This window comes from Arvicola amphibius, chromosome 7 (genome assembly GCF_903992535.2).
Source record: "Arvicola amphibius chromosome 7, mArvAmp1.2, whole genome shotgun sequence".
Classification (NCBI taxonomy): Eukaryota; Metazoa; Chordata; class Mammalia; order Rodentia; family Cricetidae; genus Arvicola; species Arvicola amphibius.
In genome coordinates, this window is record NC_052053.1 from 70,080,207 (window position 1) to 70,095,825 (window position 15,619).

The window sequence follows — 15,619 nt, forward strand, 5'->3', positions numbered from 1 at the left end:
AATGGTGAACATTGCATGAGCATGTCATCTATAAGTGCTACCACCTCACAGGTGGTGAGAAGGGAAAGCGACTGAACGAGAAAGGCCAGGGGTTGCCCAGGGGGTGCTCAAGGCAGACAGCTGTTTCCCACTCGTGGGACAGAGAGAAAAGACACACAGCCCAGAACCAGAGAATAAAGTGAGATTCCCCTATAAAAGAGCCTTGACAGCCTAAGTGTGAAGTCAGTGGAGTGCACAGCAGTTATGGCCTTGACTCTACGGCAAGAGATCTGACCATGTGGAATGGCACACACAACCCTCCCTTCAAAGCCAGCACCTCACAAGACACTGGCCACTAGTTAAGTACATGGAGCATGGGAGCTGTGGGCCAGCAGCTATGGCAGCCCATAGCCCTTTCTCCATTCTCAGAATACAAACCAGAGACTGTTTTAAAGACGTAACTCCATCTTTTAGGCAGTCCTGGAGCTCTGGAGAGTTCCCAGTGGCCTTCCACATGGGAGCGCTGAAGTCAGGGCTAGCTAGGAGCAAGCAGCAACCTCATGTGAGATAAGAAACAAGAGGAAGCCGGGCGGTGGTGGCGCACGCCTTTAATCCCAGCACTCGGGAAGCAGAGGCAGGCGGATCTCTGTGAGTTCGAGACCAGCCTGGTCTACAAGAGCTAGCTCCAGGACAGGCTCTAAAGCTGCAGAGAAACCCTGTCTCGAAAAACCAAAAAGAAACAAGAGGAGACCCTGCAGTTACCTGCCCTTTATATTAGAGTGGGGGAAGTGGGCCTGGACCTGAAGTCTTCTTGTTTCTGATTTGGGGACCCATGGCCTTCCATGACTACCTGAAGCTTATATATACTCTGCCAGTCTTTGAAAGAGTTGTTCCTGTTCAAGCTGGTCTTTTGTTTGTTCGTTCATTTTGTTTTTTGTTCTCCAAGACAAGGTTTCTCTGTGTAACAGTTGGCTGTCCTGGAACTCGCTTTGTAGACCAGGCTGCCCTCAAACTCACAGAGATCTGCCTGCCTCTGCCTTCCAAATGCAGGATTAAAGGTATGTGCTACTGCCCAGCTCAAGCTAGTGTTCTAAATCTTAAACTTAAACGAACCCTTCTACGTAGCTGTCCTAACAGATCCATGGTGATCTGTGACAGGAGAGAGGTCCTTGGCTTATTTCTCTGTCTCCTGCTAGGAAGCACCAGGTTCTATCCTCTATACTTGCCCCCTCTTGCCACCACCACCCGTCTGACACGCAACTCTTTTTTTTGGTTTTCAAGATAGGGTTTCTCTGTAGCTTTGGAGCCTGTCCTGGAACTATCTCTTGTAGAACAGGCTGGCCTCGAACTCACTGAGATCTGCCTGCCTCTGCCTCCCAAGTGCTGGGATTAATGACACACAACTCTTAAAGCCTTATCTTGTCTCTGGGATGCTGCTTTCAAAAGGTTCCCCTCAACACATGGCATTTTCTCAGGATAAGCTCCAAGAAGACTCTGCAGACACAAATTTGTTACACCATTCCTGTTACGTGCTCCTGCAGACTGGCTCTGGGCCACCTGCTCACTGCTACCCCTGGACTATGGGCTTTTCCTCTCTGCTATTCTAGACTTAGGGCTGAGGCTGCTGGGTGGGAGTGGGTGGGCCCTCCACTCTCTCCTTCCTCCCCTCACTCTTACACAACTTCCTGGCTGATGCAGAGTCACCCGAGGAAGAGCTGACTCCACCCATTTACTGCAAATTTTGTGTGAGGCAACATTAGCTTTGGACCTTAGATTCCTGTAGCAGTGACCTGCTGCAGTGTAGACCAAGTGTTACCCAAAGGCTCATTTGTTAAATAAAGGTTTAGGCCCCAACTAGGAACTGACAGGAAGTGAGGTAGGAACCTTTTTTTTTTTTTTTTTTTTTTTTTTTTTTTTTGGTTTTTCGAGACAGGGTTTCTCTGCAGCTTTTTTTTTTTTTTTTTTTAGAGCCTGTCCTGGAGCTAGCTCTTGTAGACCAGGCTGGCCTCGAACTCACAGAGATCCGCCTGCCTCTGCCTCCCGAGTGCTGGGATTAAAGGCGTGCGCCACCACCGCCCGGCTTGAGGTAGGAACCTTTGAAAGGTGGGGCCTAGCAAAAGTCTTTAGGTCACTGGGGACTAGGATCTTACAGGGGATTATGGGAGTGCAGGCCTTTAGTCTTCCTTTTTGCTCTTTCTTGACCCCATTTCAGACAGGAAGTGAATGGCTTTACTCTGCTGTATGTTCTTTCCATGCTGAGCTACCTGCTCTTACCACTGGTCAAAAGAAGAGGGCCAGCAGGCTACACAGCAAGACACTGTCGAAAAATCGGAGGGAAAATAAATGGTCACGGGTGAAAGAAAATCTTTGCAACTGTGGGCCAAGAAACCTTCCTACACAAGTTGATTTACCTTAGGTATTTGTTAATGCAGAGAAAACGTATTAACACATTATTCTAGCTGGAAAAGGGAAGGCCACAGAGGCTGCCAGTACTCCTCACACTGCGCAGGTACTGAACCAGAAGTGATTACGCTCTGCTGACCAGAAACAAAAAGAGAGTAGTCTGCCTCTTCACTGCCATAGACCAGGGACTATGCAGAGCCCAGTCTCTAGGAATAGGTCAAAGCCTGGTCAAGCTGATAAAAGAAAAACTGTTAATGAGGAAAACCTCCTCTTACCCAATCTCTGTTCTTATACCGCAACACTTAAAAACTTCATGAAATGTGCACTGCACTTTGATGCCGCTATCAGCTAGTCACACACAAAATAGCCACTGGCAACCTCCCAAGCTGTCTATCTCACAGAGTCTAGTGCTGGGGCAATAATACGATCAGAAACCCAAGGCCTGCTTGGAAAGTGAGGAAAACACTCGACTCTGTAGTAAGGTAAACATGGGGATGCAGAAAATTGTTTTGTTTCATATTTTATTACATCAATGGCTTGAAAATTTTTATTTAACTTCAGCAAATATTGGAAATAGAAAAATGAATTCTGCAGAATTTCACAAATAAATTTCCCAATCTCCACTAACAAATGTTATAATCCAATGGCTAAGCAGTTATAATGCTATGGACATTCACCACAATGACTGTGCTGAACTAGAAAACAAGCAAAGAGAGACATGGAAATATTACTTACAACAGCATTATTACAACATATTTTCTTTAAAATTTTAACATGAATTTTATCACTCCAAAAGATATACAGCATTTCCGTTATATTTGCAAACTTAACCTTATACATCTTTTAAAATTTTGAAAAACTTTTAAGCAATCTAAAAAGCACTTAGCAAAGTTTTAAGTCTACATAATGGAATGCTATCCACTCCAGTATAAATTTTCATTTTAGAGAAGGTGACTGTAAACACTCATTATTTTACAACATGCATAGACTCTACTGACCTTCCTTCTGAATTGTAACGTTCCTGCAATTGTGCTTTACTACAGTGAGGAGAAGCTGCAAAGACCCAGGGAGTGGCGGGAGGAGCATTGCACACGGTCATTAGGCTCGGATGATCTAACTGCCTTTAGTCAATCTGAGGCAAAGTTGACTTGATGCTAAAAACTAGAATCCTGGGTCACTAGGTGTACAAACAGGATAGACACGAGAGGAAGACAGGCTCTGCTCTGTCTTTCCTTTGCTTACATGGAAGCAGGGATCCAGTTAGTGTAATGCACTGTTGGGCTTATTTTTGGTGTGCAATTATACCAATAGTACATCTGATATTCAGAAAGATAAAAGCAGGGTATAGTTGCAATTTTAAAGTGACAATGAACTCACTCAGAGTGGTGTGTGGTACTGAGAAAACTGTATATAACAGAAAATAACTGCTTAATTAGTCCACCACACTAAGCTTTTCTCCTTTTGTTTGTTGATTAAGGTTTGTGACCATCATTGGGTGGTTCTTATAAAACTGTCAAAAGCCGTTTTTAGGGAGCTGTCTTGACAAACAAAGAGGCAGTGGAAGTGCTACACGAACCTCTGCTCCTGCTGATACAGCACCTAACTGTGACACCACTACACTGATCAGCACAACTGAGGCATGGGGAACCCAGCTAAAGAGCTATGTTACAGAATTGACCACTGCTGCTGACCAGTCAACACAATATTCAAGTAACAGGGTGTTTAAAAAGTGGATAAGCAAAAAGAATTACCCAAACACTTTACATGTCTACATAAAATTAAATAAAACAAACTTTTAATGCATATGCAATACAGTTTATATCTTTAGGGATCTCTAAACTAAAAGTTAGACTATTATTTGTGTCCATGATACTATATTTTGCACAATAACTTATATTTAGAAGATTTTCCCACAAAAATATATAATTATGACATTCACATTGATAATTTTTAAGAACACAAAGCTTAAGTGACATTCCATCAGAAGCAGGCATCATGTCCAAACCTTACCTGCTGATGCACCTAATTTCTGACATGCTGAACAGTCACAGTTCAAGACCAGAGCCCTCAGCTTTGAAAGCTAAGTGATTTCTTGGATTTACATCACTGCAGACTGAGTCATGAAACATTTAAAACATGAAGACCATTCCAACAGCAGCCAGGCAAAGACCACTTCCCCTTTGTCAAATGAAAATGGTATGCCTCTTTCCCTTGGAGAGAAAGCCAAAACCAGCTCCTCTGACCATAATCATTCTGATGCCTGACTTCACGGCTGGGGGCCATCAGTGCTCAGAACCAAGAGGAGACAGTACAGAATGTGCCTGGTGCCTAGCTCAGCTGCTCTGCTTACCACACTGTCCAAGGATCATCAAGTCTAAGCACTGCTGAGAGCAAATCTTAAGGAAAGTAGACCGGGCACAAAGACAGACACAGAGCCACTGGCAGAACGAGAAAGCCATTGTAGCAACCACCCACACTGCTTCTGCTCACTGGAGACAGGACATGCAAAATGCTAGGTGAGCAGGGCTTTATCAGGTGCCTTAGTGTCCCCTGTGAGTGATATGCAAAGTGTAGGCTGACGTCTGACCCCATCATGTTTTCCTTCCCCTTTCTGTTACACAGCAGGTTTATGGTAAAAACACAAAGAAAAGCTGACTTGTTACTAGTGTTACTCTGTTACCTGTTCCTACATAGGACAGTGGGCTGTGCCTCGGCACTGCTCCACAGGCTCTTCTTGACCAATGGGCACCTGGTGTGGGACAGGGTGAAGAAAGTCCCTCTGTACTTTCCTTTGGAATGACCTTTCTCCAGACTTTTCAGAAAGAATGTACACCCCACCCCCAATCTAGATTTCTATAGCTGAACCTCTTTCTGAAGAGAAAACCAGCTAACTTTAAAAAAAAAAAAGGAAGGTGCTTAGGAATAAAAACATCGAATTTTAATTGCATATTTTAAACTCTTAAGGATTCCGTTCATACCTTAAAGCATCTACTTTTTTTTTTCTTTTTGGTATTGAAAGCAGAAAAAATATTCAAACACTGCAAACAACAACGCAAGATATTTCCACATGGTTAGTGCAGTCTCAACTGGCCATGAATGCTGTCTGACCGGCTGCTCCTCAACCCCCTGCAGCCCACAGTCTGGTAAGAGAGCAAAAGTGATTCTGAAAATCTCTTTGCTTGTTCCCAGTCATTTTTCAACAGATGGCATCACATACCACTCTGTAGATTGTTTCTTCTCATCTTGGTCTCACTAAGCAACACATCCATCACTTTTCTGTCCTATCTGCTGCTAAAAGAGAGGGGACGGTGTGTGTGTGATCACACTAGTACACAAATGACACAAAAGGACACATGGAGTGACATACAATGGCCAGGCACACCAAGAAAACGAGAGCTAATGGTGTGTAGCATCTAGAAAACCATCCTAGCTCCCCTCATGTCCTCTACTGAGCTAACCTGACATTTTGAGTCAAATCTGCAGAAGCTCTCCCCATCTGCTACACCTCAATGATGTCATCTTTGGCAAGCAATAAACTTTAAATAAGACACTTGAACAGAAAAGCAATTGATAACATGGTTGCCAGAAGGAGAAGGCACCAATTCCAAATGTACAAGCACCAGGTACAGTGATATGAACCAAAATCTCTCCGAGTTGGGGGATGATAGTGGTAGCTGGGGAATCAAGAGATGGGGTGCACCCACATCCTGGGGTTCCAATGCTGAAGGTTGGAGGCAGAAAGCATTGAGGTCCATGTTCCCATTAAGCTACAATGTCCAAGGACAGTTGCTGCAAATGAGCTTTTACCTCTTGGAAAGGGAGAAAAGGGAAAGAGTTAAGGGAGAAAGAGGAGGAGGAGCCACCTGATTTATAAACCATAATTCTGCCTCTGTTTAGGGAAAACAGGAGTTGTATCAGGAAGCTTAGTATGATAAAGGTTATGATGTGGTCTGCCAATGGATTGTGATTTCCAAAGAAGCATGATATTACTTAGGTGGCTGCCCCACAAAAGAAGGGGAGAAATTTTCTAGAAGGCCTACAGGGCCTTCTGAGAATTACACTATGCACAAAGTAGAAACTGCAGGCCATGCAGGAACACAGCTGGGCCTTTCAAGACTACCTGTTCTGAAGCTGTTGACTGGGAGAGCTGCCACTGATGGGGCTCAGGGGAGCCAACTGGAGGGTAGGTCCCAGACTTGTGGGAGGTGTGCAGGCCGTGGGTCCCCCAGCCCTTAGGCAGAATGAGATGCAACGGAGCTCTCTGGGAAGTCGTGCCAACATGGAGGAACGAGCAAAGAATTAAGGCAGATGTAGCACAGGACTGGAAGTGTATGCCTTTTTTGGTAATAGCTGCTTGTCCACAGAGATGTGATGCAGATGGCTAGGTGATGTCTTGTAATACCTGATATCTGGATAACATGTCGTCCATACCAAGTGTTCAAAGCTACCAGCAGTTTTCATGAGGCAGATGCATATCTTACGTCAAGGACAGAAGCAGCCTGAAAGAGGAGAAAAAGAAAGAAAGGAGTGAGAACAGCAATCAGTACACACTAGCTCGGGTGTGCTCCAACAAGAGCAGCCTATATTCAGCAAACCTGCACTGCAAGCACTCATGCTCCCAGGGCGGGGAGTGCTAGCCCACCTTCGACCAGTTTTTCTCTTTCTGAGCTTCCCTATCTGCAGAGGCTGTATAATAATGATGCTTTCTCTATAAGGTTAGATAAAATAGCTAAGGGGCATGTCAACACAGTACCTGGAAAACATGGCTGCTCAGGTATTTCTAGCAATAATTACATGCCATTCTTGCCCCTGACTTTTCAATGTTTCCTACAAGAAAGAACCCAGGGTATTTAGAGAAGTTAATGTGTTTCTAAAGCAACAGTTAATACTTAGGCAAAACTTACTGCTAAAGGTGAAAATACCTCACTTTGCTTAGATGCTCTATTTCCTGGGTCTTAGACTGGCCCTACACCAGGATAACTTTGTGCCGGCTGCCAGCGGTCGGAGGGGTTAGGAAATAACCACGATAGTCCTTTTATAATTACTCAGTTTTAATACAAGGGGAGATAAGGGAACTTACAGAACCAAGGGTCCAGCGGAGCAGAAGGTACGCGGGGGGGAGAGCAAAGAACGGGGCTCCTTCCGGCGCCCCGATCCTATTTAAGGGGAATGCTACTCCGCTGGGGCAGCCACGCCCCTGAACGCAGGGATTGGGCCAGCTGCCCCAACATAACTTGAGAGTGAGTGCTGCTCATATTGGAAATGTGTAGGTAGATTCTGCACACACACTATACAGACTTTATTGTAGAAAGTACTCAAGAATCTAGTTCTCAAAAGTTGCTATGTTGCATGCTTTCCTTACAGAGAGAATCATCTTGAGGCCCTGCATGGAAGTGACCTCACTTTCCTTCAACGTATTCGTTAGTGTACTCTCCAGGCCAGAGCAAACAAACATTATAAGCAAATCAACTCCAAATCACCCCTGAGTGGTTTAAGGAAGACAGAGAAAGTAAATTTCCCCAGAAAGGTAAATCAATCGTTAAGTTATTGGACTAGTGAACAAATCCAGGTTTATAATGACTGTCTAGCCTTGGCTTCATGTACATCTTCTGTAGGAGAGGAGGCAGAAATGTACAGGGGTAAATGCCCTACTCCTGGGGTGGGTAGAGGCAGCAGGTAAGCAATCCTAACACAGGAAGTGGACGTAGACAGATGTCTCTAGGCTGAGCCATCTTCCTTCCTGACAGTTCTGACGAAATCATGGTCACCATCTCCAAAATCACAATGCCAGTCGTCACAGAAGTCCCAGCAGCCACAGGACCCAGAAGTGTCTTTACCAGCTTAAGCTAGCAATCCTGGACAGCATCAAAAGCTGGAAGGTGGAGGTGGCTGCTGGACATCCCTCAAGAGCTCCTAAGGGCATGCAGACTCATCCAGAAGGTCAGCAGTCCCTAACAATTGCCTAATACTTAAGACCTGCCTGAGTTATAGGACACTACTCAGTACTTCCTGAGGGTTTTAAATTTTACTATAAGTGTGGAAGGAAGCCAGAATGGAGTTATGGTATCTGCAGGCATCAGTAATGTGCTACCTGAGTTAGGATACACACTGCTGCATTTATAAGTAAAAGCTGCTGAGTGATATATTTCAGCAGCCCTGAGCATGGTCTGCAGGGAGACCACCCCTTCCAGACTTACCTCATCTTCTTCCTCGGGGATCTTGACAGAGCTATCAGGGGACTTGACAGGTTTCGGGTTACTGGGTCCATTGGTCTCGTCTTTACCATGTTCTGCTTCCCATTCTTGTAAAACTTCATCTATGTTGAAGCGGCGCCGATAATTTACAAAAAAGTTTTTCACCTGAACAACTGACTTGTTCCCAATCACATCTGAGATTGCCTGAAAATCTCGCCCATATTTCCTGATGGCTAAGGACAGAAGAGAATATTATTTTAAAATAACTTTTAGTGTAAGAGAAAAACCATCTTTAAATTTGTTTATACACACACACACACACACACACACACACACACACACACACACACGGGAGTTTTTCCCCACATGTATATCTGTGTACCACTTATGTCCCTTGTGTTTGCAGAGGCCAGAGGAGTTTTCAGATCTTCTGGAACTAAAGTCACAAATGGTTATAAGCTGCCGTGTAGGTCCTGGGAATTGAACCTTGGTCCTCTGAAGAGCAGCCAGTGCTATTAGCCATTTTAAAGACCACAACTCAGGTTGGTGAGATGGCTGAATGTGTAAAGCACTTGCTGATGACCTGCGTTCGCTACTTAAAGCCCACCAAAAAAAAAAAAAAAAAAAAAAAAAAAAAAATCCGAATCCCCCAAAGCAAAACAAAAAACCCAACTGCCGCTTACCTCTTTATCCTAATAACATACCATAGAGGCTTTTAACCACAGACACTATCTTAGCATGTTACAGGAGCACAAAAAGCACAGCAATCACCTTTAGTGATAACTTAAAGACGACAGCATAGAAGTTTAGTAAAAATCCTGTCCGTGAATTTATTAAAAAAAAAAAAAAAAAAAAGATTTATTTATTTGTTATTAAGTATAGTGTTTTGCCTGCATGTATGCCTGCAGGCCAGAAGAGGGCATCAGATCTCATTACAGATGGTGGTGAGCTAGCATGTAGTTGCTGGGAATTGAACTCAGGACCTTTGGAAGAGCAGCCAGTGCTCTTAACCACTGAGCTATCTTTCAGCACCAAGAAACCTTTCTTAAAGCACATTATTATCATACAAATTCCTGAGGTTCCAGTCAAGTGCCTCATGGCTGTGGACATTCTGTTTTGCTTTTTCAGAATCCTAAGTTTAAGAAATATTTCCTGTCTTAAAATGTTAATTCTCCACCGGGCGGTGGTGGCGCAGGTCTTTAATCCCAGCACTCTGTGAGTTCAAGGCCAGCCTGGTCTACAAGAGCTAGTTCCAGGACGGACAAGCTCTAAAGCTACAGAGAAACCCTGTCTCAAAAAAACCCCCAACCAACCAACCAAACAAACAAACAAAAAAACCCAGTAGTGGTGGCACACACCTTTAATCACAGAATTTAGGAGCAGAGGCAGACAGATCTCTGTGAGTGTGTGACTGGGAGGACAGTCTAGTCTACAAGTTCCAGGACACTTAGGCTACACAGAGAAACCCTATCTTGAAAATTCAAAAATAAACAAATGAATAAACAAATAAATAAAGCGAATACTCATGTCATTTGAGATGTGTACTCACCCACTCAGACTGCAATAAGCAATTCTAAAATATAATACATTCAAACTCCTAGACAACTGTGGCTTTCAGGTTAATTTTTTTTTCAAATATTTATTTATTATGTGTACAATATTCTGTCTGTATTTCTGCAGGCCAGAAGAGGGCACCAGACCCCATTACAGATGGTTGTAAGCCACCATGTGGTTGCTGGGAGTTGAACTCAGGACCTTTGGAAGAGCAGGAATGCTCTTAACCTCTGAGCTATCTCTCCAGCCCCTCAGGTTAATTTTTAAAAATGGGAAAGGGTTACACAGGCTTGTAACTTGGGGGTTTGAGACTGGAGGATTTAGAGTTCAAGACCAGCCTGAGCAAAAGGTAAGACTTGGTCTCAAAAATTAAAAACACAGAATGAGGAGGTTTCACAGTGGTACAGCATCTGCCTAGCATAGTCTTAGGCTCAATCCTCAATAACACATGCATGCAAGTCACACATCTAGGAGACAGACATGGCTATGATACTGTAATCTTCCACATGAGTGAAGGGAGAACAGAACAGAACTTAATACTCCCCTTACATTGACCATAGATCCCATGTGCGTAGCAGAGCTCCCTCATACCTTGAACGGCGAGAAGCTGCTCTTCTGTAGTCCATCTCGCGTTGCATTTCTGAATGACCTAGATATCCAAATGGATTGTCAACTACATGCATCTTTATGGCAGCTTAATGAACATTTTTTGTGCCTGGATTCTGATATAAACTAGGTTCCTAAAATTGTCTCTATCTTTCCAAAACAGACATGTAAACTCAAAATTTCAAGCACAAAAACTCACGATATTCTGAGATAAACAACCCTACCTCTGGAAGTCGGTACGGCTCTATTCCACCATCAAGCTTTTCTTTAAGAGCACTGTTCGTCTGCTTAATGTTTTGAATCTAAGAGAGAAAAGAGTTTCATTTTAAAAATAAAAAAAATACTAGCAAAGATATCTTTGATGGGGAAAATGGCAAAATTCCCACAAACCTAACTGACTAAGTGTACTATCTTTATCTTCTCACAAATTATCTTTTTTCCTATATTTTTGCTTACTCAGCATACCTAGTTTTTCTATTTCTGCCCAGTCATGAGAAAGGAGAGAAAGACAAGGACAGGAACCAAGCCATGTTCCTGTAACTTTCCCACAGACAGCAGAATAGGACAGGCAATGGGCATGCCTTTGCCCTGGAGCTTCAAGGATGGGACATTTCCACATTGTGTGAGAGAATGGAACTCTGACTTTTAACAGCTTTTGTTTAGAAAAAAAAAAAAAACATAGAAGCAGTAAGAAAGCCAAGGAAAGAACAGGTTGATTTTGATAAATAAAACATCAAAGATACCCAGTAGCAGCAGATAATTTTTTTTTCACTAAAAAAGAAATCTTACCAGCAAAGCAACATTCAAACTCAAAGAGAGATTTCAGAGTAGGAAAGGCAAGGCACAGCCTCTCCCTGGAGACTGCCCAAGGCCTTACTCTACCACTAATACACACAACACACATATGCATGAAGCCCTTTTTTTACTTTTAAGACAAGAGTCTTGTTGAATTGCCTAGACTAACTTGGAACTTGCGGTGTATTTTAGACTGGCTTTGAACATGTCTCAGCCTCCGCAATAGTGGGAATTACAAGCCTGTGTATGTCATCAGGCTCTGCTTCCTATCCTGTTTATTTTTTTCTTTCTTTCAAAAATTACTAGGTGGGCAGTGGTGGCGCACGCCTTTAATCCCAGCACTTGGGAGGCAGAGGCAGGTGGGTCTCTGTGAGTTTGAGGCCAGCCTGGTCTACAGAGTGAGTTCCAGGAGGAGGCACCAAAGCTACAGAGAAACCCTGTCTTGAAAAAACAAAAACAAAAATACTCTGGTATGTGAGTATTATGTGTGTGTGTGTGTGTGAGCATGCTTACATGTGGAGGTCAGGAGACAACTTTGTGCAGCTGCTTCTCTCCCTGTCATGTAGGCTGTGGGAAACTCAGATACCTAGGCTAAACAGCCTTTTACACTTACACACACATACATACCTACCTTTTTGTTTTTTGGTATATTTGTCCTATTTTCTCAAGACAGAGTCTTGCTATGTAGCCTTGGCAAGCCTGAAAACTCATTCTGTAGATAAGGCTGGTTCAAACTCAAGAGATACTTCTACCTCCACCTCCTGAGTGCTAAAAAATGAAGGTCTGCACGAACACATCTGGTTCCCACATTATCTTTTAAAATTTAATTTTTGTCAAGTGTTTATGGGGTAGATTGTTTTTAGAGACAGGGTCTTGCTCTGTAGCCCAGGCTGGTCCCACACTTGTGGAAAACATGTTTGGGACTAAGAGTAAGAGTTGGAAGCCAGCCTGAGATAGAGAGTAAACCTTGTCTTCAGAAAAATCAGCAGAGATGGGTGGAGAGGTGGAATCTAGGATTTAGAGTCAGAATAAAACAGGTTAGTTGTTAACATTTTGTCAACTGGAAAGGAAACCAAGTTAAGAATCAGAATATGTTCAACGCAATGCCCATCAAAATCCCAGGAAAATGCTTCAAAGATCTGTACAATAAAAGAACTTCTGGAGGCATCACAATCCCTGACAGTACTGAAAACAGCCTTGATTTGGCATAAGAATAGACAGGAGGACCAATGGAACTGAATAGAAGACCCAGATATCAATCCACACATCTTCGAACACCTGATCTTTGACAAGGAAGCAAAAAATATCAAATGGAAAAAAGAAAGCATATTTATTTAACAAGTGGTGCTGGCATAACTGGATATCAACACGTAGAAAAATGAAAACAGACCCATATCTATCACCATGCACAAAACTCAAGTCCAAATGGATCAAAGACCTCAACATAAAGCCAGCCACACTGAACCTTATAGAAGAGAAGGTGGGAAGTACACTTGAACACATTGGCACAGGAGACCACTTCCTAAATAGAACCCCAGCAGCACAGACACTGAGAGAAACAATTAATAAATGGGACCTCTTGAAACTGCAAAGGACATGGTCAACAAGACAAAATGACAGCCTACAGAATGGGAAAAGATCTTCAGTAACCCCACATCAGACAGAGGTCTGATCTCCAAAATATACAAAGAACTCAAGAAATTGGACACCAAAAGGTCACATAATCCAATAAAAAAAATGGAGTACAGACCTAAACAGAGAACTCTCAACAGAGGAACCTAAAATGGCTGAAAGACACTTAAGGAAATGTTCAACATCCTTAGTCATCAGAGAAATGCAAGTCAAAACAACTCTGAGATGCCATCTTACACCTGTAAGAATGGCCAAGATCAAAAACACTGATGACAACTTATGCTGGAGAGGTTGTGGGGAAAAGGGAACACTTCTGCATTGCTGGTGGGAATGCAAGCTGGTACAATCCCTTTGGATGTCAGTGTGGTGATTTCTCAGAAAATTAGGAAACAACCTTCTTCAAGGCCCAGTAATAAATACCACTTTTGGGTATATTTCCAAAGGATGCTCAATTGTGCCAAAAGGATATGTGCTCAGCTATGTTCACAGCAGCTTTGTTTGTCATAGCCAGAACCTGGAAACAGCCTAAATGTCCCTCAATCAAAGAATGGATAAGAAAACTGTGGTACATTTACACAATGGAGTACTACACAGTAGAAAAAAAATAACAACAGCTTGAATTTTGTAGGAAAATGGATGGAACTAGAAAACATTATTTTGAGAGAGGTAACCCAGACACAGAAAGACAATTATCACATGTACTCACTCATAGGTTTTTGTTTTTTTTTTTCGAGACAGGGTTTCTCTGCAGCTTTAGAGCCTGTCCTGGAACTAGCTCTTGTAGACCAGGCTGGTCTCGAACTCACAGAGATCCGCCTGCCTCTGCCTCCCGAGTGCTGGGATTAATCATAGGTGGTTTTTAAATATAAAGCAAAGAAAGCCAGCCTACAAATCACAATCCCAGAGAACTTAGACAACAATGAGGACACTAAGAGAGACTTACATAGATCTAATCTACATGGAAAGTTGAAAGTAGTAAAAAGACAAGATCTTCTGAGTAAACTGGGAGCATGGGGACCTTGGGAGAGGAATGAAGGGAGGGATAGGCAGGGAGGGAAACAGAGAAAAATGTAGAGCTCAATAAATATCAATTTAAAAAATGAGAAAAAGAAAAAAAAGAATCAGAATATGGCTGTGTGTAGCATTTAAAGAGAAAACAAGCAAAGTAACCCATGTGGCTGACCTAGTGCCCTATTTGTACCTCCCAGGTGAATGTACTATTTGTTTCAACTTTATCTTTTTTTTTTTTTTAAAATATTTATTTATTTATTATGTATACAATATTCTGTCTGTGTGTATGCCTGTAGGCCAGAAGAGGGCACCAGACCTCTTTACAGGTGGTTGTGAGCCACCATTAGGTTGCCGGGAATTGAACTCAGGACCTTTGGAAGAGCAGGCAATGCTCCCAACCACTGAGCCATCTCTCCAGCCCTCAACTTTATCTTGTTCACAGGGACCCTTCTTTCCTGTGAGATCATTCATTCTCCACTCAAAGAAGATTCCTGCCACAAGCTTAGCCATTGAGGAAGCTGACACTTTGCACCCAGTTCTCACCATCTTCAAAGGTGTCCTGTTTCTGGACACCAGAAGAGCTTGACTGCTGTCAAGCAGCTGTCTGGGATTGGCTTCTGGGAGAAGCCTTTGTTTCCCCTGCCTCTGGCTCCTTTCCTTACTGCCCTGAATATAGATTCGAGCATTACAAAATGGCTTCTGTAGCTTTCACAGGAAACAACAGCAAAAAGCTGAGACTCTCAGAGGAGACAGACTTTAAAAACAAAACAACAACAACAAAAAAAACCTGGAACCTTAACTGTCCCTGGATAGAAGAAATTCAATAGCAACTATGAGAGCCTGACAGTGGGACTCCTTGAACTGATGCTAATCAGGTTTTCTTTCTCTCTGAGGTGAGTGTTTCCTTGATGTACCAGGGAACTTAGGGTTCCCAAAGTAACCATCCCTGTGACTGACTGTCAACTGTCATGTTAACTCTAGAAGGGCTGCTAAGCACCTGCCTCCTCACCACCATGATAGGCTATAAGCCCTCCCTCTACACAGTGCCAACCTGAGTAATTAGTTCAAATTAAAAACACTCTTGTCCTTGACCCTGCTGAGAAAAACCGAAGCATGTTTTTTCCTGCACAACTAGTAACAGAGGAGAGCCTCTTCCCTCACCACTGGATCCGCGTTTCAGCAGAGCTCTCCCAGGACAAGCAACACTGACAAGGCAAGAATCAGCCCTCAAAGATTAATCTCCATTTGAAGAGCTCTCTAGGAAGATTAAGTAATTCTTCAGCAAGCTACAGAGCTGTAACTTCCTCACTATGGAATGAGGACTGGCTCCCTGGTTTGTGCCTCCTTGAGTTATCAACTCCAATGTCCTGGAGACCACCAGCAAGGTCTGACCACCTTTGACTGCTGGTTTCCAATTACTCTTAACTAATCAAGAGGTGGAGGGA

General features: G+C 43.1%; 1 protein-coding gene across 2 annotated transcripts in view; it reads right to left on the bottom strand.

Annotated features, from left to right (window-relative positions):
• Positions 1–2,886: 2,886 nt before the first annotated feature.
• Positions 2,887–15,619, bottom strand: part of Rcor1 (REST corepressor 1) — a 95,765-nt gene continuing 83,032 nt past the window's right edge. Inside the window, exons 9-13 of one of the 2 annotated variants that reach the window (XR_005286276.2) lie at positions 10,961–11,038; positions 10,722–10,779; positions 8,580–8,809; positions 6,785–6,881; positions 2,887–6,191 (exon numbers count right to left, since the gene is read on the bottom strand). Coding sequence is in view for 1 of the 2 variants with exons in the window: in XM_038337742.2 (XP_038193670.1) it covers positions 6,840–6,881; positions 8,580–8,809; positions 10,722–10,779; positions 10,961–11,038 (408 nt within the window). In the remaining variant the exon portion in view is untranslated. Of the gene's footprint in view, positions 6,882–8,579; positions 8,810–10,721; positions 10,780–10,960; positions 11,039–15,619 lie in introns of both variants that reach the window. The other variant, XM_038337742.2, reaches the window with a different exon arrangement.